This window comes from Bombus fervidus, chromosome 2, assembly GCF_041682495.2.
Source record: "Bombus fervidus isolate BK054 chromosome 2, iyBomFerv1, whole genome shotgun sequence".
NCBI classification, from domain to species: domain Eukaryota; kingdom Metazoa; phylum Arthropoda; class Insecta; order Hymenoptera; family Apidae; genus Bombus; species Bombus fervidus.
Genome location: NC_091518.1, coordinates 14,047,804 through 14,075,758, shown reverse-complemented (window position 1 = coordinate 14,075,758; position 27,955 = coordinate 14,047,804). Strand labels below are relative to the sequence as shown.

Sequence of the window (27,955 nt, the reverse complement as noted above, 5' to 3'; positions counted from 1 at the left end):
GTCGTTTTTCGCTAAAAACTTTTTATAACAAGTTACCCAAAATGTACGTTTTATTTTCGAGTTCCCTTAAAATATCACATTTTGTCCGGGCGACTATCTTTTTAACCATACGATAGTTTCCATCCATTACAGCTCATACACTGGAGTCTCTGATTTAAAATCAATCTCTGTTTACTCTAGCAAGTGATTCGACGAATTCGAATGCTGTTGAAATTCGTATCTCAGGGATTAACTTTTTCCATTAGCATTCAGAATTTCTATACATATAAATTTCTATGCATGTCCCATGAGAGTATGATCATCCTGCTTTCTACGTGAATACAACGCTGCGCCTGCTATACGTAATTCTATATGTATCAACTAATACGAAGCATGTTATTCAGCTGGTGTCAACTAATACGAAGCACGTTATTCAGCTGAAAAAGTACAAACTGACCAATGACGGCGAGTGCGCATGCGCCTGCTGGAGTTTTCGCGCCGCGAACATCGTAAAGGCCGGCAGTGAGAATCGAACTACCACACGTGCCGGTCCTCAGCCTTACGATCGAACAACAATGTTTTGGTGTCGTCGCTCACCTCTTTTGCATCTTGCTATTTCCGTGCAGCATGAGTTATATATATGATCATGTAGCAGACGCCAGTTTACGTGTCACGAAATAATTTTTCTATTGGATGTATGTGTAATGTGCGATCACTCACGCGTTTAAAGCATGGCTATCATGCAATCCTGTTGCTGCTGGCGGTCAGTCAGGAGGGGTAGCTTCGCCTGTGCTATTTATTCCGGAGTAAGTATCGTATCATTATTCCTATCTTATTCTACCCGAAACATTCCCTAGATATCTTTCTTATTGACAAGTTGTCTACACTTTTTCAAGATAATGTTTCTTAGGCAATATGTATTTAGAGGTAAAATATACAATACCATAAACGTGACATATTTTCGTTGAAAACGTAACTACGTTGTCAACTGAGAGAGCAATCGAAATGTAAATATTTGATCGTGAAACAGTAGCATGATAAACGCTGGTACGTACGCGCGATAAAAGTACGTGTTTTATTGCCAGTATGTAATACACGGTATTTAAAAAAGTGTAAACGAGTAAGTACGATATATTGGCATGCACAGTGGAAAGAGTAAACGTGTTTCGAGGATTTATACTCTTATCGCGGCAATAAAATATTTTTTCCTTTGCAATAAGGACTCATTACGACAAATGATACATTTTTACGGTTACATTAACACACACAGTTGATACAATTTATTGTCTGTTGCTGTAATATACAATTGAAACTCGTCTAACTTTCAAATTTGAAAAATGGTGACTACGAAAAAATATTAATTGCTTGAAATGAAATTCTTAAATGAAAGCATTACATTAAATATAAATAGCAATTTTTAATTACTTATTTATTTGTTTCCTCGTGTATTCTCATTTAAACGCAATTTTCTTTAAGTAGTCAAAGTATTGTATAACAAGGATATACGTTTTCAAAAATTCGTACCCATCAAGCATCATTTCATTAAAAATATGCAGTGGTAGCGGAAAAACATTCAATTACAATCTCAAGAAAAGGAATCCAACTTCCTTTCAAAGGAAATAAATAGGTAAAGGTCCAGTTTTCTACCGTATGCAAGGGGAAAATTAAATATAATTAAACGAGGAATTGTTGTAGTCATGTTTCTAATGTATTTGGGCTAAAATGTAAAAGCTTTGCCCTATATAGTAGTAACAAGAAATTTATTAAACCGTACCAAGCTGCTGCATTAATTGAAAGAAAATGTATAAGTGCACGATGGTAAAACGAGCAAGATTTGTTCTTTGCAATTTTCCTAGTGTTTTCCGCTCTAATAATATACATATATTTTAATCAACAAAAAATTAAAGAAAAAGGAAGAAAAATGTTAATAACCAGGGCATTTCTGATTCGTTTTGTTTTTACCGTTATAAATATAGTACCTAATAACAGAAAAATGTATGCATTTGTCAGAATTAATGTGTTTTATTGCTTTGACGAATTGTAAATAATTGTAAACAAGTGTACTCTAATAAAGTATATTGCATGCTTGTAAGCACTTACGCAGAAGATCGTAAAAAGGTAGAAAGACGCCTGTTTCTATTATTGCCTAAACGTTACATGCTCTAGTCACGAATTATCCTCGAAAGAATCAAATATAGAAACACCACCGAATATTTTCTATTCTTATGAAATACATTTAAAACAGTGACCAGTTAATTATCAATCGCATTGAAACTCTTTAATTAGGTTCGTAAAATTTACAATTGAAATGTTTCAACTCTGTGGAAATAATTAAAAGATTAAAGGTTCTTTCACAGTCTGCAAAACATGACAGAAAATCAATAACGTCCAACGCGAATTTGACTTGAACCAAAATTTTGGAAATTCATTCACTGTAGTTTACGGGCGCAAAGCGTGATTCGAAAGATTGGATTTTGGAAAACTAGGTAAATTATTCGTTGAATTCTCTCGATTGAATATGAATTTTCAATCTCTGTGCAAATAGTGAAAAGTTTAATTAATTTTGCGTAATAAAAAATTATAATAATTATTTATTTGAAATTAATTTGCAAATGTTTCGTAGCAGTATACATTACTTTTAATACCTATCTGAAACATTATCAGTTTAACGCTGACAATGAGTACACAATTTATAACGGGTAAACTTATATATCACACTGTGTACAAAATTAATAGTTCACCATTCTGCTACACTGACTCGTCTAAGCTTGCAAGGCTCGTGTTCGACGTAGAGTTCGCGATAAAAAGCTTTGACATGCATTCAGATTTTACTAACTTCATTTAGATAGACGATGCATCGAGAAACATACCCCCTTGATTTCCTCTTATTAAACTCATAAATATTTCCGAAATTTCAATAACAATACATCCTTTCAGAATTCGCAACTTTATTTCGAAGATGACTTTATAAATTTTATTTTTTACAAACAACACACAAACGCCGAACTCGGTATTTCGGTATACCTAATTATAGTTTCGAATGGATAGAAATATAGTTTCTATCGATCGGATTAAATTAAAGGTATCCTATATCGGGAAGTTTCTCACACATACGAGAGGCGTAACTCGGCAACAGAATTAATTGCTTCGAGTGGCTTGAAATAGAATTAACTTCTTGAAATTTCGAGGCCATATGTCCCTGTCAGGCTAGTTTTAACACCTTCGACATCATGTATTTACGATATTGCCTTCTACGTCGGATAGCTTCAAATATGTACATTTATCGTCAAACTTTCCGATAAAAAGAACATATGTGTATACGTACCTATATCTGATAAAAATGAATCTAATAAATTTATATTTCCCGGGCTACATTTACATTGACCCGTGCAACATAGAAGAATCATACCAGCTACTATTTATTTTCTATTATGTCGTGATAGGAAATATAGAGGTCGATGTATTCTTAATCACGACATCAAATAGCGAGGTCGCATACCGAATCGATTTAAATTAAGACATGCGGCGAATAAGTTTAATTGCAAATTTTTCGTTCCTCTGGAAAAGGACGAAAATTCAGTTGCCCTAGTTCGCTGATCAAATTTCGATAGAATCTACGTGGAAAAGTAAACGAAAGATAAATGCTGAATATACACGACTACAATAGAAAAATATTATGGCTTTTCGTGTGATTGTACAAAGTTTTAAAAACACCCAATTAGCAAAACATTCCCTGAAGAGGAGATATAATAAAATAATTAAAAAAAAATTAAAAGAATCCAAAGGAAAATTAGTAGTTTTATCTAAACGTACGGTAATTCCCGGAATAACGAACAAATTAAACTCACGTTACGACCTCGTCGATTTTAAAATGAAATGGAAGATATCGAGTAACGAAATTTAATTTAGACTGGAATTACGGGAAGAGGGTGGAACAGCTGTATCGGCAATATTTGATGCCTCATAAAGACGTGTCCAAATCGACTAGATTGCAGCGGAATACCGGGAAAAAGAAGCTCCTTTAAACCTTTATTACTTGACATTTTTTTGTTACGGGGTTGAAGTTTCGAATGGGAAGGAGGAGGAAAGAAAAAGGGAGATAAGAATTAAAAAAGTTTTGATGAAGGAACCCGATGTCCGACGTTGCGTGGATCAGGTTGCAAAGTGCAATTTATTTCAGTTAAGTTAAACTTGTGAGATACACTAACTTCGAATACATTAAGTAATTATGACGTGACACTACGCATAATATTTTTTATTTTCATGATCAATTCGTATAAACTTATGAGAAGGAAGATGAAATATTTTTAATGGAAAAGGGAACTTCTCCACAAATCATAAACGCCAAGCAATAAATGTACCTACCTAAGTAAATTAAAATCTGCTTTGGAGCTTCTTTTCACTCTGCTGATCAAAAATGAAAATTTCTTGAATTAAAAGTTTTTGTAAAAGTTCGTAATAGAATAATTAACTCAAACCGAAGAGCTTCACTTTTAATGAAACATGTACCGTGTCTAGAAAGTTATCTAACTTGATCCAGAATAACTACGGGTAACATTCCATTATAACTTTGATCCATCCTAGACGTTTCTACTTATCATTGTCTAAAATGTCTTCACAGAGATGCAAATTTATCTACTCTGATATTTTTACATGTACTAATCCATTTCTATGAAACGTTTTTGGAACAACAAGAATCATGCGTTATACAAGCGTTAATATCCACCTCAAATACTACTCGAGAGATTTTCTATTATTATTTCAAAGAATTTCATACTGCACGAAGCGTGATCCGACTAGGAGTAAAAGAGATTTTAAGCATAATCTTGAACAAAAAAATTCGCGAATTTCTCTGTGGTGTTCAATTATTCACAAACAACAAAAGGCTTTTGCGTTCGTGATACTTATGGATATTTTAAAAGGCATATAGAGAGTTTAATGTCTGTTTAATTATAAATTGCATCGAGCCTGGGGATTAAAGTATCATCCAAAGTAACGTGCAAAAGGGATTAAAGTATCGAGTAATCAGACGCTTCAACGTATAAACGGCACGATTTAATTGAAACACAGCAAATCGCATGGTCGTTTTAATTCGTACAACAACCGCGAGATCTGACACTTTCCCTGATTGGTAATTTAATATTGTTGCGTTTGTAGAGTGATTAAAGTTATGTTAAATTAATTAAGATCGGAATTTAATAGAATCGGAGGCGAGAAATACGAAATTTAGATGATCAGGTATTTTGATTACACGAAGCATTATCAAAAAAACATCCTTTCACTGGTACAAATTAATTTTCTATTCATAGATAGATTATTGTGATAAATTTGAATTGTATCATTTCTAATAATAATATTTCTATCAAAAATAGACGGTCAATTTTCTCAGAAGAAATATCAACTGCCGAAAGAAAAAAATTCCACCTATCTTTAAGAGAAGCTGTTCCTGCATTTGCGTCATAGGAAACAAAAAAGGCGAAAAGGAAACAAAAATGTTAGGAGAAAATAGGGCAGGATAAAAAAGCAGACTAATATTTTCAGAAAAACAACACGATATTCTTAAGTTCCGAATTTTACAAGCAAGTTATTGCATGTGTGTAGAAAATAGAGGGAATAAAAAGTTCGAACTCTTACGGATACCATTTATATTCGACATCCAATATTGTTATGCTTGTATCGTTATAGAAATTCTCTATCAAGTTCCTCTAGCTAGAAAGTCATATCGGTCGGTCCTAGTAGAAAAGCCAACAATTCGCCTCTCGTCCTTTCAAATGGGCTATCAGCTCCTCGTAGATCGTCTTTTTTACACCAGCTTCGCTCCCTATTTCCTCTCGAATGACGAGTATAGCTCCAGTTTCGATGGCTTATTGAATTCGATGGGAGGAGCGCGGTTTCATGGATATTGCTTTGATTACAGTTTATTTCGCGATACAAGGGAATATCGTAGAACAGCGTTTCCAGTTGTGTTTTTAATAACACGGAGTAAAATAGGAATAAAAATATCTTCGATGAATTGTCGAAAACATTTACGTATCAAGTTCTATGTTTTTCGCGCGATATAACATTAGATACAATAGAACAAATATTCTACGTATTCTTGCTCCAATCGATTATTTGTTACGCTACCAAAACGTCAGCACCATTTTATATTTCATGTTTCATTTTAACATGAAAATTTTTTGTATGCTCGATTTGTATCGATCGAAACCTGAGGAATGCAAATACCGTCATACGGGATACGAGGATGGAAATACAAACGCGATAATTCATCTCTGCATCAGGCTACGGATAAATGACGTTTCATATGTTTAGCTTTAATGGTGAAATACTGAAAGGGTGCTTTTATCTTTAGTACCATGAATGATAATCTCCTTTCCATTTGCTATCACATACGGAAAGGGGACAAAAGCTCTTACTAGACTTCGTTGGTTTAACCTTCATTAATTCTGGACCATAGAGTTCACCCGTTAGTTGATGATGTTTAGTTGCTACTTTATATTATCATCTGCTTATAGTTGAATTAAGCCGAACGTGTTTTGAACGTACCAGAATAAGCGACTCTGTCCGTGTCATTGAAAACGATCCTTTGTGTCACAAACTGCACCAAGTTTTACGTAAGCTTGTAACACGTGTTTTCATTAAACATGGAATTCTACGAGGCGCTTAAAATATATCGTAATATTCTTATGTAATTTTACATGCAATGCAGCTGACATATTTTTAACAAAAGTAAACCACGTGTGTAAGGTAAAATTTCTAGAAATGACTATTTCTAAATTAAGACAGAATCTACGTACATGTTTACGTACAGTTAGGTTGTCGAAGTGTGAAGCATGCAACTGTACAAGATCAAAGAAACGCGACCAAACGCTTTCTTTGCACGTTTTTAGACGTTCGCAAACTTGGCGACACGTTGGAAGCGTAAAATATGACAAAATTGGTCCAAGGACGGCGTAACTACCCAACAAGAGACAATGAGAGGGGGAAAGCAATTTCAATAACCTCTGTCACGTTGGATCGATCGTTCGTCCGGAGAACAGAAGAGTGACACGACGCACCCCTCAAGAAGCACGCCTTTTACCACTTACTCATCCTTTTCAGCTGGTTTGTGCCTGTGTACCACGCGTATATACGCGTACCAACGCAAGATTCATAACGCGCGTCAAATCGACCAACGAATGATAAATGTTGACAAATGTGCGAAATACCGAAGTACATTTAGTAAAGTCGTGCTTTTTAAATGAAAGCGACTTTTCTTCCCTCGAGAGCGTAGATATCGAACAAAAGTCATTGGGAATGTTGATCGATGGCTACATTTTTTATCGTGCCCTAAAACCGTTGGATTGCGGTGAAACTTTGTTTACCTGTTGTTTTAATACAACTATAGCGAACACATCGATTTAACGAGATAAAGTAATATTTGTATTCTTACTTTCTAAGAGAATTACGTAAGTTCTATCAAAGAACGTGTAAGTTACGTGCTTATGAGCACGGATTTATGAAATGGGCTAGTTAAGGCTGAAAATGAGTTTCGAGGTCTGAGATGATTAAACTACAAAATGTAAAAGGGACTTAGAGCCGTGTGCTGTAACTTATGTTCGTGTTATTAATGTATGAAATATACGAAATATGTGAGATAAATTAGGCACAAGAAGAAGTAAGATCTTGGGTCATAAAGTTATAAATATTTTGTTCTGTGTTATGAAGTGGATACTCGAGAGGGATGCAATCTGAAGAGTTGAAGATTCCAATTTCAAAACAATACCCTGTTTCCATGGAGGAGGTTCAAGCATAAAAAGTAAAGGAACAAAAGTGGATCAATCGACAAGGATCCGATTGCAATCCGACTGAAGTGGATGGAGCAGAAAGAAAGGCAATCCTCGAACAAAATTTACCCCTATTCGTGGAAAAAATTTCAAATTCAATTTTTAATCAAAACGTAATTAGAGATGGATAACTTTTTAAAAGTTAATGCTAATTGAATGCACCAAATTACGTTTTACGTACCTTTACACGTTACACAGAAATTTCAACGGATTTAGGCTAATTAATTAATGAAGTCAAAGATAAATACGATTCGATATTTGACCAGAGACAGAACACGATACCGAACTTTTACTTTGAACGAGTAGGAACTCAAACGAACTGATTCTCGATAGTAAAATAGTAACAGTTTCAAGCACGAGGCGAGTGGAAGTTAAAATGACATCGTATAATTACTTAACGCTGGATAAAAAGAAGATTAAATACCGATATTGCTACATTAAGTACACAATATTTGTTTCATTTCCGATATTCAATTAGCGCTTCGGTATTCCTGAGGAGCTCGATCCCCAAGTTGTTTCAACCAATGTACCTTTCTCGGTAAACTCGTAATCAGAATAATTCATGACGAACGGATCGGCCGTTATTTGTTCTGTTTCAGATTTACTTTACCGTATTGGCGCTAACCACGGGTAAAGTGCTTCAGGGGGAGAGTCAATATCTGCGGGGGAATCGTTCGTTACCCGAATCCACCAGCTTCCTAGAACCAGACACCATATCTCCTAGTGAGTATTTGGCTGTAACAACAATGCTCACGGTGGATGCACCGGGAGAGAATTCTCCGATTCTATTCCCGTAATATAAGTCACTAAGCGGTACAATCGAATTCATCACGCGTAATTGCCTGAAATTATACTCGAGTTGCAAATTGAAAACAAAGAGATCTCACGTTTAACATGATTCTATTCCTTCAGCGACAGTGCGGTTTAACGTGACGCTGCTTATATGCTCGTGCTGCGGTGTGATTTGCAGTATCCTGCTACTCTATGGCCTCTGTAAGGTAAGACGCTCCAAACATAACGCTTTAACACAACCCCATCGCATTTTGTGCCACAACATATTGTATGTGTTGTACGTATTGTAACATATTGTAACGTAAATATGCATTTTCACTTTGAATGAAAACTTTTGTCCAGCTTTCGTTCGTTGAAAGATTTGCAGTTAAATTGTAAACAGGTGTATTTAGAACGACGGTTGTAAAACCCTCGTCGCTTAGATTTCTTTACGACAGATATTGTCTGAAATTTCCCGGTGCACGTCGCGTTCTTTTGAGTCAGAGAAGTTTAAAGTTCCTTGTCGGTTTAAATTTGCGGTAAAGCTTAAGTAGAAGTTCGGATTAGAGTCCCGGATAATGTCATTTGCAAAGTACATTTCAAACAGGAAAATTAAGAGTGAAAAATTTATTTCAAAGTAACATATGTACCGTAGAAAAGATCTTACATTCATTTTAATTAACTTTTATAAGAAAATAGAAAATAAAAATATATTTCGGAATGTTTGATTTAGAACATTTAATAACAAACTTACATATTAATACTAAACCTCAATGTAGCATTTTACTTCAAATGGAGGAAATTGATATTGAGATATCGACGAGTTTCTTGGGTGCTCACTGGTTGAAGCAAATTAGCATCGCTAGCGGCAGTAGTGTATAGACCATATAGTCGGACAACATTTCGAACATATATATATAGAGAACTCTGCTTTATCAAAGAAGCTCGATGAATACTGTTTCGTACAATTTGAAAATTCCATCGTCCCAAACTTAGACTTGAAATGGAATATAATATCAATTTATTATAATCTCTTAAATATATAATTAATTAGTAAGTTATTCAAAAAAGATTACCAAAAAATAAGTAAATACTTTTTTTTTTCATTTATATCATTCTTACAAAATCGATTATTCTTAGATATAAATGACTCTGTTTAATTAAATTTCCAGAATCTACCAGTTTCGTGTTTCTCCAGTATTTCATCCGCCTAATTTTACACTGGAAAGATATATTTTCCACGCACACCAGCGTTAAGCCGTGGTATTCATTCCCGTGGCACGTGATTCTTGCGCGAAATGGAAGTTGTTAGCAGGGATAAGATTAACTCCGCGTTCAAAAATGTAGAATTGCGCGCGATCCCTCGATCGTTATGTCTAACATCAAAAGAGGATAACCGCGATAACGTAAGTGGGAAGAAATCACGGAAATAAAAATGCGACTAAGGGAAAAATGCGGGATCTCCGATCCTCTTGTATCAGATTTAGTCGCAGATGGAGAAACGCGGGTAGTTGGAAATTGTTTTTCCTAAAATCGATTATAAGAAAGAAAGAGGGAGCCGGGGATTGAATTTAAAGCAGCACCTGTGGAAATAAATCTGAATAATTTTCGATAAACTGAAATTACTTTCGGCACGAACGCTTTACTTCTGTCATCCGCTATAAGGTGATGCATTCTGATTTTTAAATTACAAAAACTTCAGAAACTAATTTGCGAATTAATTTCAAATTAATTTCATACTATAAACTAAACATGTTGCACAAATGAGTTTATTAAGCAAAAATTCGTTTCTACATAATCTTCCTTTTTCTTTTTTTTACTTTTTAAGAAAATGGAAGTCACAGTGCACTCAGTGTGTAGCTGGGATTTTGTCCTTCAATCGTCTTATCGTCCTCGTATCGATCTTGCTATTAGTTCATCTCAAATGACAGACAAACCCGACCTTCAGGGCAGAGCGATGCAATTTTTATCATCATCCTGGAGAAAGTAGAAGCACGAATCTTCTGATACGGAAGGATCAAGGCAAATCGGAAATGAAGTTCCAGCTTGTCGAATCGAGAAAAATATCGTTTTCAGAAATATCTCTCGATGCCGAAATCCATTTCTATTTCGTTCCTGCATTTTACACATATTCGTACACGGTTCTTTTTGTACTCGTATTTAATTTAGGAAGAGACAAATACAAAAAGCAATAACAAGGACAACGTATTTTTAAGATTACGGTTATAATTTACACATCGTCGCCTACAAAATGATACAAACGTATCATTTATGAGAAAGAAATATAAAGGACAAGGGTAATTAAAGTGTATGGTTATTTCAAAGCATTCGTTTCAATAGCAACCCTTGAAATCAGGAAGGGAAAAGACAGAGGAGAGATACTTGACGTAGTATCTAGTCAACGAGGGTACAGAAAATTTACGAGTGAGATAAGACTACATCCCCGAGCTGACATCAACCAACCGCGAAATTCCTTCCGCAGTTTTGCCCCGCAATTGAATTTTCGTTACCTATCTTTCAAAACAAGACGTCATACAAAATCGAACGTTTCTTCGTATAAATATTCATAGAAATAATTCGATGAAACATCCTTAATATCCTTCACTAATCGTTCACAACGGACAAATAGCTCACTACGTACTTCTTGAACTAATACCTTAATAATCGATCAGATGAGAAACGTCGTATCATAAATAATAAATACAATTCAACAAGCACCTCTTGCACGTAATGATCTCTTCATAGATTATCGCAGAAATAAGATCAAATTACTTATACTTTTAAAGCTTTCTTAAATCTTTTTTTACACAAAGTAAGATACCATATTTAATCACACTTTCGTGCTGAAAAGTGACGTCATTAACGCCTCAAAAACTTCGCGGTCTTTGAAAAACTTTTACCAAGCTTGTGAACGATCTATACCTCGGGGATTCTGTCGAAGAAAATATAAGTAGAGAAAAAACAGGTTACTTTACTTGTACTTTCGAAGGATTTCACGCAGCTCGGTTACTTTGTTGCCACATCACCGCGCATGAAACTTAGAAACCAATCCGTGGTGAACATTAGCAAAGGATTTACAGCGATGAAACGCTTCTGTTAACCCCGGAGAGAGACTAACTTTTCAAAGTGGATTCCGTCGAATCCGTGATACGTTAACGCAATTAAGCTCGGTGAGCTAATCTCGATGTTGCCTCGATGGCGCATCCATCAGTCGTCAGAATCGTACACGTTCACCAAGTGAATGCTCCTTTGAACATGGAAAAACGTCCGTAAACCCGAGTAGAAATATCAATTTTCGTCACGGCGCTGATTTATCGACACTTTTCGCGTGCAATCGACACGACTATCACTCACGTTGCGAACAGTTCTCTTACGTAAAACACAAGCGCAACGTGATCGGTTTGAAGTGCCCTCTCGTTCGTGTCTACACGTCCGTCGAGGACAACAATAAATAGAGGAAAAAGATTCGTCTCCTAGGTAGTATTTCCTTTTACAAGAAATATTTATTGCTCTCCTCTATCATCAATTAAAACTCGCTTTATCTGAATTACGGTGAAATTATAAAATATAATTGAAATCTATATCTTGTGTTTATTCAAACATTTCTTATCTGTTATTTTCTCTTTCTTTCTCTTTCTCTCTCTCTCTTTCTATGTAATAAATTCAACTAATCTTACTTGGTAGTTTAAAGATCCTGTAATATTTTTGAAGCTCGATACGTCTTACAAACAATTCTCTACGATCATTAAGTTAAATGCATGAAAGTTGAAAATAACATCTAGAAATTTGAAACATGCTTTTTTAATTCTACCTATTTATTAATTGAATCTAGAGAAAATAAATTATATCAAACAATTGTATTGCTAAACAAGATTCAATATTGTTTTCGTATACGAAAAAAGAAGTAAATGAATTTAACAGATACCTTATATGGTTCCTATTCGTCGCTTAATTTTCTAATTACTTGGCCGTAATTGAGATATTTATTAAAAAGAGGCTATTGTTTGCCTTATCTATGCCGAGAAAAATTCTTGATAGATCGAAATTCGCGATTCCGGACACTAAATTCACAGAGCCGACTTGACATTCCTTCTTCGTATCGATCTACGCGTCCATTAATCACTGTGTGGCAAAACTACCGCGTTTATTTCGTGATAGTAACCGGCGATGAATAACCATGGCCACATTTCGCCAAGATCTCGAATTCAGAGTTTTACGGTTTCACCCTCTTCGTTCGGCTATTTGTCATCCGACATCCATCATTTTTAACACGTTGCGTATCACGATATTTTTAGTTGGAATTTCCAAACAAGTGTGTATCACGTATGAGATACCCTCAATCTATCGTGTTCTCTAAAAACACATATTCTATGAAAACATTAATATTTTTGTTTTTTTTTTTTTGGCGGAGTCTATCGAAATAACACACTTTTAGAATTTTTTATATTTTAACGTCCTCGCAATGGGTAACCCAGTTTTTAGATATAGAATACTCCGAAACAAATTATTGTACGTATGTTCGCTCCTATGTGCACGTATGCTACAAAAAAGATGATACGTGCTGACGTATGTTCTACAACAAAACTCACATGAGAATGCACAGTTTTAATTATAAACTACCTTACTCAAAATATATGTTGTATATAGATATGCAAATCAGTTTTTTTCGCACAAGATATTCGTAGGCTTATAGATACTGGCAAACGTAACGAAACTTCAAACGAGGTTTAGTCTATTTGAATCACATTTCAAAGCAGCCTGGTTTCGAGAATACAGTTGAAGACGAAAAATTGTTCCTTTGTGAGCTTACATAAGCATAGTGCTGTCTCACGTGCCGCATTTTTACGGGAGTTTATAAAAGGAACCACAAAAGTAGCTCGTTTCGCTTCTAAAACGATACTCAATGTTTCTCGATACTCGAACCTTCTTTGCAAGTCATTGTTTCGTCTAGTACTTATCAACATTTAAGATCTCCTTTGTCTTCGTACGAAATATCGAATTACATTTAATGACAAATCAAATGACAGCATTGCAGCATAATAAATTAAAGAATAGAATGAATTTTCACTTTCCGCTAAAAATTAACCAAAAGATCTAATATTATGAATTTTTATGGCATGATGTAACTATGCTATCAAAGGATTAATAAAGAAACATAAGAAAATTTATTTAATTTCAGAAAGCTTCGTTCTAAAATATACATCGATTATTTTGTAAAATGAGGAGAAATGATTTGGTTAATAGTCGTTTCAAGGCTTTGCAATGGAATTAAGTCCATAAGCGTAACAGCGGTAAATTATTACGGCCTTGTGCATAATTGCACCGTTTCTTTAGTCTAACGTAACAACTCGCGACTCTAAGAAAAGACGACACAATTGTCTTCCTACTCCATGGAAGAGAAACTTTCCACCCTTTTCCGTCGAGAGCTCGTCTAAACTCTTAACCCTCTGAGTAGACTTTACTTCGACAGTGTTCCTCGTTTTACCTTGGCGAGATGCAACGAGTCGGATCGAATGTTTCCAGAGGACGCCAGATAAACAAGGGGGGAAAAAAAAAGATATTAAAGTTAAAGAGGGACTATGAAACTACTCCCTCGAAACCAGCCTTCTTCTTTTCCATTCATCTGTGTTCACTTTTGATCGACGTCTTTTAGGATCAACGTGTCTTTCTCATACCCTGGATCATCGTCATCGTCACGATTTGTTTTATCGATGTGGGACATTCCCTGTACCTGTTCATCGCTGCGGTAAGTACAATTTTCTTTAGATATACTAAGAAAATAACTTTAGATGATTTTATATCAGAATAAAATATATATAAAAAATATCGAAATTTCTAAAAGTACTCGATATATTACGTACATTTACAAAATAAATCGCCTGAAAAAACTCATTGCGTGTTTCACATAAAATAAATGGATCTACCAGTGAAAGTCGTGACGAAATTTCTATAATATTTTCGTTTGGTCCATCTATGATATTTTTTCCCCTTTTCGTGAGAACAAACCATATGATTTCTGGTTTTCGTGGAAAGAGAATACGCCTGTGATAATTGCGTGCTTGCGTCAGTCGGTGAGAACATCTATCCAAAAGAATGATACGTCGATGTTTCTTTCGCCAAATAAAACACAAACCACGGGAGGTCTCTCGTGGCAGCACGATTGGGAATAAAAGCTAAAAATGTAATTTCAAAAGAGATCATATTTCGAAGGCACGGGTAAGCATTCTCGCGCTTCGCTAACCCGCAATTTGCCGATGCGATTCTTCGCAAAAGCTTTCGATTACGAATTCTTCGACCCAGTTTCGGAAGCTTCATTTTTAGGTTCACGCTTTTAAGTTACGATCTCTGGGTAATGAGACCTTCTTCAAACATTGAAACGTTGAATATGAAAAAAGCGCTCTTTCATTCGGAGAAAAAAGGTTCATTCTATCTAGTCGCTTTATTGGAACAAGAAATTTTGGACCGAATCCAAGCGAACTTGCATTACATCATAGAATCTCGACTCTGGCATGTTTTTTAACAAGCAAGTACTTTCGAAGAATCGGTTCAGCTACTCTCTAATCTTTCCCCAACAAGCGCGATATCCGAATCGATCGATAAAATCATGGTCCGTACGTCTCTTTAAACTTTATTCGTTTTTCGCTCAAAGTTCTTTACTCGCCCATAAGAAACTTTCGCCTATTTTTAAAATTGTATCCCTCGACAGCTTATAACTTTTATACAGCGAGTTTCGAACGAACACACAAGTGAAGACATTTAATGCCATTCGTGGATTATATCGAGCACTTCCTCATACGACACACAGCCACGCAATTACCGTTGTCTGGCGTTTTTTTTTTTTTCTCGAAGAATTCGTAGTATGACATAAGAAAAGAACATGAACTGTTTACCGGGCCGCAATCCAAACTCTCTTTCAGACTTTTCTCCTTTACTCTTCCTCTGTCGCTCTTCCGTCGTTTCATGGGCACGTTTCCCACAGCTGCGACGTTTTTCTCCGCAGTCGGTGCTAAAGGGGTTAGACTGCCGTTCAACCGTGTGATTCGAGAGCGTCGAGTGCTTTGCTTTTGTCTCGTGATTTTCATGTATTTCAGGCATCAACTTATTGTGCATTCGCCCATCTACCCTATTTTGATGTCTTTAAAGAGAAAACCTACTTTGCGTCTTCTGGTTCGTAACGCTGTAACGTACGACAAATAACTTAGTATGCATTCGTACGTTTGAAAGCTTTCAAGATATTTCCTCGGGAAATGCAGATGTTCTGGATCAACCAGTTTGAAAGGTTACAACACATTTAAACGAATAAGGCTATTTAAAACTTGGTTACTCGTGGTATTTCAACGTTAGTAGCGAAGCTAATTATTCTGTATGTTTGTAGTGTATTAAAGAACTCGAATGAATTTATTTTAAATTCACGAATGCAAAACGTTTTGACGTCGTTAAGGAGTCTATCTATTCAACAGTCGTGCTGTCATGATGTTTTGATACTTATATGTAAATAGCCAACGTGTTTTGCATTTATGTATCCACTTCACAGTAATACTGATCTAGATTCATGAAATCAAAACATTTGGACGTTTTTAATGAATCGAATGTGCCGCCTTTGCACAGATGGATCTTTTTACATATAGTTCTGGTAATTTGATAATTTTAACGCACCAATTATTTTTCTCTTTTTGAAAGCGCAAACATTTGAAATAAATTAGCACAGTCAAAATATCATGGTGATTATTTATGATAAGCACTGAAACACTAGTATGAAACTACTAAATAAACTATATATGAAACACTTTCGACATGGGGATACGAGAGATTTCAAAGTACTTCGACCGCGCAATTAATGCGTCGCAAAGTTTTGTTGATTTAATTGTATCGGGACTGGAATTTTGTTAAACGAAAGCGACGCTTTACGAGTTTGAGCTGACAAGTTCTAAAATGCTGATTAAAATGCCAATCGAGATAACTGTTTATCACGATCTTTGGAAACTGAAGCCGATCCTTTGCGAATTACGTCAGTTGAAAATGATTAATTTAGCGAATCGAATTTTAACGTTTAGGATAGAAAAACTTTCACAAATAAAATTTCGATCATAATTGAATTTTCACGAAGTTAATATCAGGCATACTGTGGTATCATAATTGCGTTAACTACGGTATCTTATCTTATCACAGGCTACTTAATTGAGATTTCTGTAGCCACCTGTGTATGATGAAGATCAATTCTTGGTTAAATCGTATTATATCACTTCGTGTATACAATGGAATGCGATAACATCATTGACCTATTCAAATCGGATCAATAAGCAACAGCCGAATAATAGGTATAATTCCTTTCGTGACCAAGTTAATAGACACAGAATTTGACGTCGAAATAATGACAAATATCAAGATAAACAAAATTCTAAGAACAAGTATGTCAAAAAGCACCTACTGTTATTGCGGAGAGATCTCAATTTTTCAGTGAAATGGTTCTCATATGTCACTCTGTTTAAAAGGAGAAATACAAGAATGGTAGGAACAGTGAAGCAAAATATATCCTAAAAGCACACGAATTACAAATGCATGAAAATGTGCGAAACGGATAAATATGCAACGATATAAACGAGAATATAAGAGTATAGTCATATAAACGATAATACACAGGGGAAAATGCACGTGACTGGAGTCGCATGCCAAGTGTATTCCGTGCAGCAGGCGGCCAGATGCAAAAGTTCATTCTGAAATAACAGCGCATCTGACGGTATTGCACGCCGCGCCGGTACGCGCAATCTTCATTAACGTTCTTACTGTTTGCGCGTCGAGCTTTTTTCTCGTAAAGCAAAAACAACGGCGACAAAGTATTCTTCATTCTTTCCCTCTTTCTTCCTTTCATGTACGAATATCAAATTATCATATCATTATTAAGTCAAGAAGTCGGGCATTTTTTACTCGTAAACGCGCTCCCTGTTTTAATGGCCTTTTCCCTATCGGAAACGGTAACGAGAACCGGTAACATCGATGCAAGATATCGCTCGTAATTACACAAACTTCTATGAACTGATGCACTCGTCCTCTATGTTAACGATACATTTCGTGGCTCTGTTACGATGCAGCTACATAAAACAAAGCGAAATCTGTTTGCGAAGTTTCTTTGTTAATCAAAGATTGTCAATTAAAATTTTAACAGATAAATGTATACATTTTTTATTTTCTTGATATGCGGAATCGATTAATTATAAATAATCTAACATATAATCGAACGATATTACGAGTTTAATATAATTACAATCGAATTATCATTAATTAAACAGTAATTATCTAATCAAACAAATAGCCGTACCAGAAACTCAAATATTCAGACATTAGCGTTTAAAAAGTCGTAACTGAGTAGCATTGTCTAACCCAAAACGTTTTCGTTCTATCTTCGACCGAAAACACGATTGTCGATTTTGTTTCTTTCTTATTGTATTGCTTTTGCATCGATACAACTTATCCGAGTGCAATAAAATTTCCGGTGAACTATCAAGGATCGACAGAGATGTTTCCGATTTTCTTCGTATCGTGACCGATTTGCGGAATCTGTGAACGAATTTCGTCGTGAAATGGTTCAGATTACTTTCCCCGATTGTTTCGATAAACGATTTGAATCGAAATTGATCAAAGTTATATTCAGCTGTTATCCTATTCATAATGAAGAAAAATCAAGAGTCCTATTTGTTTTATAGTACCTACAACGTCAGAATTTTAAAATATATCTTTTCTACATAATATGATCCCTTGTTAAAAAGTCAGACAGCACAGCATGCAAACAACGTTCAATGTAAATTTACTCCTCATGAAAGGCTTTTGTATTAACTACCACGTACTCGCCGCAGGGAATCGAATAGCATTTTACAACCGGTCTACGCTCAATACATAAACTCGATGCGAATAATAGCAAACATCAACCTTTTACTGCCTCCCTGTAATCGATTTCAGGAATTGCAACGATTCCTCAATTGTTCTACAAAATCTGTATTATTACAGTGCATCCTTTAGGGTAACTATAAAGATAAACAGGAACTACGATGATGGTTAGGAAGAATTGTAGAAGAAAAAATAATATACTGTAAAGTGTTATATTACATTAATTATATTACATTCACAAGATGTTCGTCGAATCGAGTAATTTAATTTTATCCCGATCTTGTTTCAGTCCACTTTTGACCCGACGAAAGTGATGTTATACACATTGAACTTCTTTCTTCTCTGCCTGAACGTGAGTATATATGCATTTCAGGAATCAGTTTGTGTAAAACTCACATTCCAGAGATATTTAAATTTTTTCTTTAATTAAAATCATTCATCTATAAATCATCTATGCTTTTGATTAATTTCTAAAATACGCTTTCTTCCATATAATGCAACTTTGTTGAAGCACAATAGCATAATGTACCATCGATATGCCTTACTTGCATCGATTTCTGTTTTTCGTTCCTGACCTTGATTTTTATTTTCAATTATAAAACATAGGTAGAAAGAATGTGTTACGTTATCAGATGACCAGACGCCGGCTTATGGGCTATATCCCACGTATCCTTTACTTCAGATATATTCCGTGTTGTGCGTGATCTCCCAGTATCAAGAATATATGGCCGGTCGAGGCACCGTCGCGGATGACTACGAATACAGGGTCAGTATTCTGAGAGTCTCTCAACGGAAAGAGGAACGGAATAAGGGACGAAAAGTTAAGTGTATTAACTGTATTGTCGAATAGTTAGCGTATTGTTGTCGACAAAACTAAACGTGAAAATTATGAATAGGTTCGAGAGTAACGCCTGATAAAACATTGAAGTTTATTATTTAGTCAACATATGATATATGAATTTCATATACGACCCCAAGACAATTTTTTCTCGTCCCGAGAAATCGGGTACTATTATTAGATTGCGGTGATAAATATATTTCAGAACGACATTAAATAACGATTGTCTCCACAAAATTATTGTTCCCATTATGTTGTAGTGAAAGTTATAAAGAACAACGAGCAAGAACTTCTTCGAAGGAAATCCAATTATGTCTCACCATCCCGGAAATTCTGCTATTCTAAAAAAATTAGTACTCCAAGGCTGTGAAAAGGTCTCGAAAGCATCGATATTGGACAATCTTATTATCCAAATAGAAACTTTCTGTTGCTTAATCTGAATTCTTATCTATCATCGTTGTTTCCTTTCTCATGCTATTCACATGGTTTCTTCAAATGCTTACGCATTCCATTAATTCACAATAAAGTCGTAGACGATAAAAATAAAAAGAAAGAACCATGTATAATGTATAGTGCGAAAAAAAGGAGATTATTGCGAAATATTTTATCGCATGACGTGTCATTAACACAGATAAGTCGCACGATCAATTTTTATTGCTCCATAAAAGAACGATAATAGTACGCAACAATCCGAAGCAATCATAAACAATTGCGCTTGATATTAGATAATTAAAGACTGTGAGCAGTATCGCATATTGGATTCTTTGGATTAAAATTATTTATCACGATAATACGTAGAGATACTTATATACAATAGATCACACACCAATGCAAAGAGGCTAACCTGATGCTATCTTCCGACATTGATTAATGTAGATTGTGTTACTGATGACGTTATACATGCACGTCGATGTACAGATCGAGCTCGTATTATTAGCTCTCTTCGAACAGTGTTTGACGTCGCGACATCCCTCGTAGCGAAGGTTGCTCGAATAAGCGTCATTCAGAATGACTGACATCTGGAAAATTCAGGAGAGCACCGATCTCGTCTCTGATATACGTTCGTCCATTCGATAAAATACGATGTAATAAAACGTTTCCTTAAAAATATCCCAATACGAATCGCGGCAATCAAGATTAATTCAAACACCATAAAACAAAAAGTTCGTTCGCAACCTTCGTACTAGCACGAACCAGATTATCTCGGACGATCTTCAATTTCGATTAAACTCCTCTCGCGCCAGCTCTCGTACACGAAACTCAGTTATCTTGCACTCGCGCTGGAGTTTCAAAGAAAAACTGAAAAAACTCCGTTTACTCGTTATCTTTCGAAAAGAAGTCGATTGCATCGAAATTCAATTATAAAATGGGTCTTATGAAGTGACCTTTGAAGGTTCCAGCAGTGAGGTATGCCATTCAGCCGCCGACTACGACTGCAACGTCTTGTTTGAGTTCTCGAAGAGCGCCGACCAACAACGAAACCAAAGCGACTGCAACACCGACGCAGAGTCCTACCACCGGTCAGAACACTCTCTCCTTGGAAAAAAGTCCTGTCACGGGACGACCATCCAGGAAACACGTCCAGTTCCCTGACACGGCGCCCGACAGCCAGAATGGAAAATCTGGTAAGTGAACGCTCGCTTTCTGCATGCATATGCACACCTCCATTCCATTCTGCATTTCTATTCTGTATTCAAAGAAACGGATTAACTTAACTTCATTTTTTCTGAAATTGAATCATGTAAAATTTAACAACGCGAACTAGAATGCCAGAATAAAATTTCAGTGACATTTACAAGCCTGATAGATGAGACAAATTAACTTCAGAAGCACGCAATATGAAATTTCCAATTTATTGTATTATCAAACGTTCAAACGGATAATTATATCGTCGACCTAGTTTGTAACTTTGCTCCATCTTAAATTGATCGTAGAGAAGAGCGGTTGTTTCAGTTAAAGGCTAGGACACACAGAGTTTGAGTTGTTACTTACGAAGTGTAGTGGTGAATAAATTATAGGGATCACTTGTACGTGCGAGTTAACATCGATGGAATTCACTTTGTCGCTTATTCAAACAAGATTCTAGGAAAATATGTTTTTGATCTTTTTCATTAATTAAATTCGTCTGTACGTAACACGTGCTTCTATGCTTTCTCTTTATGTCACAACTATCACTTACCTTGATCTGTACCTTCCTGTCGCCATGCTAAACGAATCAACGGCAATTTCGAAACATCACATTCTCACTATGCATGTATGTCTACGTATATATGTTTCAGAAGTTCCAATCACGATGTTGGTACTTCAAATGGAAGCAGAAAACGAGCACGCGACATCGTCGACCTCGTTGAAGCTCGAGGAAGCCACGATCGATCAGGTTCTTCTGTCTCAGAAAAATAGCTATAGTCAACACACCTGAAGTTTAGACTCTGCCTGTACCATCGACGTGAAAGCTAACAACAAAATTTTCTTGCCATTTACTGCCGGTTCTCTTAGCTCTCTGAGAAATTCATGCGGCTTACGAATGGTTTCACACTACCAATGAATAATTTATCCTCGTAAAAGACGTCCTCGAGTACAAGCTAAGCTGTGAGACAAGAAACCGACGGTTGAACACCATCGCTATGCTAGTTCATTCAACGCGATGGTCTATTCTTTATATCAACATTTTGATCGATTGCCACCTCTGCTCTGTCGATTATTTCCAACTGATAGAACCCGCATATCTGACTCTTTAGTTTTCTTGCGATATATTTACTAAATTTGCGATAGTATTACATTTCGTGCTATATTATGGTTAGAGGTCAGTTAAAATTGTCACAGTAGAAGCGTCATCTCGCGAAATATACTCTACTGTCATTCGAAGAAATTTAAAACGTTCGCGCAAAATTAATGTCTTAGTTTCATTTATTGGTATATCCATACGCGCTAGGTTCTTTTGGGTTATAGCGGAAGCCGTAAAGTGTACAGGTGCAGAATCAGAGGCGATCGAGTTGAATGTAAGGACAAACGTTTGCGCAACTGTCGATCAATATTGACGCCATTCTGTGACGATTCTGTTGTCACGATAACGAACTTTGATCTTCCAATTGAAGATTAGCGCTTCAAACAATACTCCAACTACTTCAGAAATCGATCAGCTTAATCCAATGTCCGATACTGTTTCGAAATGAACGAACATCCCTATGTCTTTAACAGAATGTACATTAAACACGAGTAAAATTGTGCAATCAAGCTGACCAATCGTATTTTTGTATTACACATTTTTAGACAAATTTGTATTTTCGGGCGGAAAGAGAGCATTCTTTCTCGTTTACAATGCAATTTTTGGAAAATTATTTATTTCGTATCGATTCAACTACACCCTTGTCGAGTTACAATGCTTGTTCCCTGGTTTCTATTACGGATTACGCTGCTCGAAATTCACCTGCTACGAAGTAAAGTATGTACGATTCCAAATATCGATATGAACTCAGCGATTTCCAAACTGTTCGTATCCTTAAATGTACATATTATTGTAAATTACAATATGTGTCGCAGTACCTGTTTACATAGGTTCCAAAATGGACTTTTAAAAGGTTGTTCTAACATTTTCAATAAATAATTTATGTGGTTTTTTAATAGATGCTATTTTTATTTTTCGACAACGACATCTTCTCATAATTAATCGTGAACTTTCAAGCTTCTTGACTCATTTCAACCAAAATAATGGCCTGATTAATCACTGTTTCATTCCCTCGATAAAATTCTTCCTAATTTGCAATAACGATTTTCTTTTCGTTTCCGGAAAGTAAAACACTAGAAAGAAGATACTGAACGTGTTCAGACCGGAAATAAACCAAAAGACAAAGGAATATGCGTTGTGTTCGAACATGATCTCACTCCAGACACGCAACGCGATAAACGACCATACGAAATTTATACAGAAACAAAAGCTGATACACGTTGCTTTCGCGTAGACTGGAAATATTTCGTTTACAACAACGAAAGGTACACTGGCCAATCCTAAAGAGAAGCTTATCGTGTAAAATAATACTGCTACGAAGGACAATAGCCGAAGATTCGTGGTATCTATGGCGTTCTCTTGCATGCAAAAGTAGACAGCCAAAAGGAAACTGCAACTAGAAACGCCTATGGTGGATATAACCATTAGAGGTCTTCTTCCTAAACGATCCACCAAGCTAATGCACATAAAATACGAGATCAGATACACCGTTGCTAAGACGATGCTGGTGTAGACCCCCTGCGGTTGAACGTCGTGGATCTTCTCGAAGATCGTTTGGGCGTAACCGATAAGAATAATCGAGCTTGAGAACGCTTGCACCGTCATTACACCTGTGCCGATTAAGATCGCAGCTTTTCCTCCTAAAAAGTCGAATACTTAATACGTTGTAAGCTATGAAATTGGCGACAAGGTTTGTTTTATGTTCGATACTACGGAGATTTATAAATTTTTGAATTTGACAAAGAGTTTTTCGAAGATTTTATTTACCTGACTCAGAAATTAAGTGTAAAATAGAAGACAATATCCCATTGCATCGAGGACTGGATTCGACCGCTCTAATAATAGAATCCATTTCCTCGGCAACGTCGCCCGAACCGCGTAAGAATATCAAAGAATCCATGGCAGCTGCGAATTTTTTTCGGCGCAGCAAGTAATAAGGAGTTTCAGGACACCAAATGAATATCAGGAATTGCAGCATTGCCAATGATATCGCCACGTAAGAATATTGGTGCACGGTGCTAAATGAGCCGATTACACAGCTCAAAAGATTACCGCAATAATACATTAATACGAAGCAACTGCACAAAGCACCACGAATGTGCGCAGGAGAGGTCTCTGTCACGAACATCGAGCCACTCGTGAAAATTATGCCACTGACAATCCCGCTTATGAAACTGGCCATGTACAGATTCTAAAAATAGAAAAAATCACGTTTGAAAAATATCACAAGTTCATTATGCTTTTAAAATGTGTTACAAAAATTCGAGAGTCTTCAGATTTCATATTTACCAGAATCGATGGATTCCATATTCTTAATAACCAACTTAGGCAAGTTGGAATAATAGTAAGCAATATCGAGATTTTTCTGCCTAGAAAGTCAACGATGAATATCGAAAGAAAGCAACCGAACGCTGTTCCAAGTTTTAATAAAGATACTATCCAGGAGGCTTCGTCGATAGTGATTTTGAAAGGAAAGTCGTTGACTGAAGATTTTATTATCGTTGGTGACGTCCATTCCAAAAACAGGCCCGCATTTAATTGAGCCAAACACACTGTCTTAATACAACAATTATCGATATCATAATTTGTAAATTAATAATTCACTTACATATAAAATAAATAATACTATTTATAGAATTTCCCTTACCTACAAAAGTTATCAAATAAAGTCTTACATTCGACATGTTCGCAACTGCCACGTGACACACTGTTCGAATGTTTTCACTAGGAAAATTTAGGTTTCACGACGAATATACCTAACTACATCGATAAGAGTTTTCTATTAGTCTTTCCTTCGTAACTATTTCGAAGGTGAACAAGCCGCGATAACGATTGTTCCAGCAATGTGTTTTAATTATCATGATTCCACGTAAGCATACTTCGAAAGCAACTACAGTAGATGGAAGTGTATGCATAAAATAAGTAATATTTATTTTACTAGACATATTAGTTATATAAATAACATTCGCGCGGAAATTCTAAACAGTTCCCATTTCATATCTATAGTATAATCATCTTTTACATGCACGAGCAATAACCATCATATGTACCGGTATGTATTCGCAATCTACAACACAGATAACGACATTAACTACTTGAATATTAATTAATGTGCGGCACGGGTAACTAAACGTTGAACATTTATCTCATTATATTTATTTAGTTTATTGTTAATTTTTTCATGGAGTTTTATGAAACAACGTATGTATCTTCCTGCATTACTTGGTGTTTTTCTTTTTGTGAATAAACAGAAAACTCTGTCAAAATAAACATTTGTTATCAAACAGAAAAGTACTTCTATACATGTATAATAACTACGATGTTTATCAATATATAAAGTAAGTTATTTATAAACAATCAAATCTTTTCATGAAATCACGGTGTAACAGTTGGTTGTAGATTACATAATTACACGTGAGATACGTATTACGTCTGACCATTGTCCGAGATCACTGTCAGTAGTAATGGTTTATATACGCTAAGCCTCAGTAGTAACAAGCTATATGGATCAGACTGCAATTTATGCAATCTAATAACCTAGCTAGGTTGCAAGATGTACGTGATAAAATCAGGCAATAAATTATATTTGTCTATCAATTATTCAATTCGTTTAATTATCAAATAAAGATCAAGTATGAATACTGGAAATATTTCTTTTTAATGAACTGTACGTAATGTTCAATCCATTATGTTCAGTGAACAATGTTCACGAAACTTTTAATAGACTTTATTAAGGTTAGAAACTAAAGAGAAGCGGAAGTTGCTTATATGATGAAATTTAATTGCAAGGGAACACGGTAACAAAGTGGCTTGTGCTAGCCGTGTATGCAAAACATGTTTCAGGCATGTAACGTTGCACTACTCTACTAACAAGCCTTCCCTTAGAACACCTTCCCTTTATTATGTTACAACCTGGGATCTTGAAAAATATTTTTAAAGATGAAGTTGCAAACGCCGAATAAGACATTATTCTGTACTTAACGAACTATTATTACGGAATTGAATTACATATACAGAGGCAGACTTTTTATTCCCTAAAATGTCTTGAATCTCCCTGAAAGACTTGCGCTTTGTTTCGGGTAATAGAAACGCGATAATCAAAACATTTATGATGGTAAAACCCACAAATACAAAGAACATCACGTACATACCAATCTCCTTCATTACAATGCCAAACATTTTACTGACTATGCACAGACAAATAGTACTCAAACATGATTGGTACGCAGCACCAAACGTTCTCACATTCGGGGCGAAAAGTTCGGAAGTAAGAACATACATGATGGACGGCTGACCCAAAGATGTCATGAATGCGAAGAGAAAAATACCGATTACTGCGATACTACTTACAACGTCCACGTAATAATTTTTCTCCAAAAGAAAACTACATGTCCCTATGATGAAGCTAGATATGCCACCTCCAATAACCGATATAAGGAAGATAGTTTTACGACCCATACGATCTACTAGCAACATGGTGCACACAGTACTCACACATCCGATTGTTCCTATACAGCTAGTTAAGAGTCTGTACAACATAAACAAAACATAATTCTTAAATCGTGGAATCTAATTATTAATGCGAATATATTTATACATTTTTCCATGATTATAAAATAATATTTAAATCGCACATTCGACAAAGACACGTCAGATGATTAAACTTAAAAGCATACGTACTTCATTCTTGATTTTTTTCCGAACGCAATGAAGATGTCATTGATATAAGCCAAGATTATAGCATTGCCAGCAAATTGAGACGTGACGACGATGGAAGTAACAACGAGAAGCACTTTTCGATTGTTTGATACGAGAAATAAGTCCTTCCATTTGCATTTCGCCGCACAATTCTCCGTATCTTTTACAATCATTTGTATTTCCTTCTCTTCAAAAGTTTGCCGAAGTCGCGTCAAAGATTTCTTTGCTTCTTCATAATTTTTATGGAGCACCAAATAATATGGCGTTTCTGGCACGGTCAGCAAAAGTAGTCCCGAAAGAACGACTAAAGTAATTGGAAAAATAAATGTGTTTTTTGACGGCACGAAAGCGCTGTATATGTACATTAATAAAACTCCGAGTTTCATTGAAAAAGCCTGACTGGAAGTAACCATACCACGATGATTCACTAGCGCTATCTCGGAAAAATATATCAATATTAATGGGAAACACATTCCTGCACTAATACCCATGACCGTTCGTATTGCATAAATTGCCTGAAAATAATGATTATTTAAATTTATCAATAACATATGAAAAAAAAAATTTATCTTGAAGAAATAATTATTATACGTTCAATGAAAAAGTGTCTTGTTCGATAGTTATACCAAAACTGTGTCATACAGAAGAAGCATCATCCAACTAAAGAGAAGCAGTATTAGAGAGCAGAATAACATGCATCTCCTGCCTATGTGGTTTCCCACAACAAATACTATGAATCCACCAATTAAATCTCCAATTTGTGGGATTGAGGCGATCCAGGTTATTTGGTCGATCGTTACATTCAGTGATGAATTTGCATTCTCCAAATTTTCTATCAACCAGGGCGTCCATCCAAGATGAATGCCCAGATTAACCGTAAGTATATTCACTGCAAGAAAATGGTTGGATATATCGGATCACATGTATGATACGTCAAATATAGAATAGAAATACGTACCTACTATTATCGATCGAATATATGTTCCGCTCGCCATGTTTTCTGAAATATAAACTGCGGACTCTCTAACGTAAATAGAACAAATAAAAAAAAAAAGAAAATAATTACTGTCTTTCAAGAGATAACAAAACGTTCCTAACTACCTCGCTGAATCATAAATGTTCTAATCTTTACTGACATTTTGTCATATAACTAAATTTTTATAATATAGCATTAATGTATCTTTTTCATTATTTCGAGTTACAAGAATCTTGTGTATGGATTAAAAAATTTTATGC

General features: G+C 35.6%; 2 protein-coding genes across 5 annotated transcripts; one reads left to right on the top strand and one right to left on the bottom strand.

Moving 5' to 3' along the window:
- LOC139997909 (uncharacterized) lies at positions 1–22,917 on the top strand. Of its 4 annotated transcripts, none has more exons than XM_072021968.1 (8): positions 7–785; positions 8,405–8,528; positions 8,718–8,803; positions 14,230–14,322; positions 18,748–18,810; positions 19,141–19,278; positions 20,690–20,921; positions 21,576–22,917. In XM_072021968.1, exons 1-8 carry the CDS (start codon positions 711–713, stop codon positions 21,713–21,715), a joined length of 951 nt encoding a protein of 316 aa, XP_071878069.1. In that variant the 5' UTR covers positions 7–710; the 3' UTR covers positions 21,716–22,917. The 4 variants fall into 4 exon arrangements, with proteins under 4 accessions (XP_071878072.1, XP_071878069.1, XP_071878070.1 ...); XM_072021969.1 differs by having other exon boundaries at positions 12–785; positions 19,141–19,224; XM_072021971.1 differs by lacking the exon at positions 14,230–14,322 and having other exon boundaries at positions 1–785.
- LOC139998004 (uncharacterized) lies at positions 22,609–27,849 on the bottom strand. The gene is made up of 7 exons (XM_072022185.1): positions 27,678–27,849; positions 27,346–27,608; positions 26,702–27,234; positions 25,991–26,549; positions 24,311–24,577; positions 23,789–24,212; positions 22,609–23,661 (listed from the first exon to the last, which is right to left on the bottom strand). The coding sequence occupies exons 1-7, from the start codon at positions 27,712–27,714 to the stop codon at positions 23,018–23,020; spliced, it is 2,727 nt and encodes a 908-aa protein (XP_071878286.1). The 5' UTR covers positions 27,715–27,849; the 3' UTR covers positions 22,609–23,017.
- Positions 27,850–27,955: the final 106 nt, after the last annotated feature.

Bases quoted from the DNA above. Each gene is read 5' to 3' on its own strand.
- LOC139997909 (XM_072021968.1), top strand. From the start codon at position 711: ATGGCTATCATGCAATCCTGTTGCTGCTGGCGGTCAGTCAGGAGGGGT. The intron at 8,529-8,717 runs GTGAGTATTTGG...CTATTCCTTCAG, and splicing joins ACCAGACACCATATCTCCTA to CGACAGTGCGGTTTAACGTG. The intron at 20,922-21,575 runs GTAAGTGAACGC...TATATGTTTCAG, and splicing joins CAGCCAGAATGGAAAATCTG to AAGTTCCAATCACGATGTTG.
- LOC139998004 (XM_072022185.1), bottom strand. From the start codon at position 27,714: ATGGCGAGCGGAACATATATTCGATCGATAATAGTAG. The intron at 24,213-24,310 runs GTAAATATGAAA...TTCTATTTTTAG, and splicing joins TATGGAATCCATCGATTCTG to AATCTGTACATGGCCAGTTT. The intron at 23,662-23,788 runs GTAAATAAAATC...TCGACTTTTTAG, and splicing joins ACACTTAATTTCTGAGTCAG to GAGGAAAAGCTGCGATCTTA.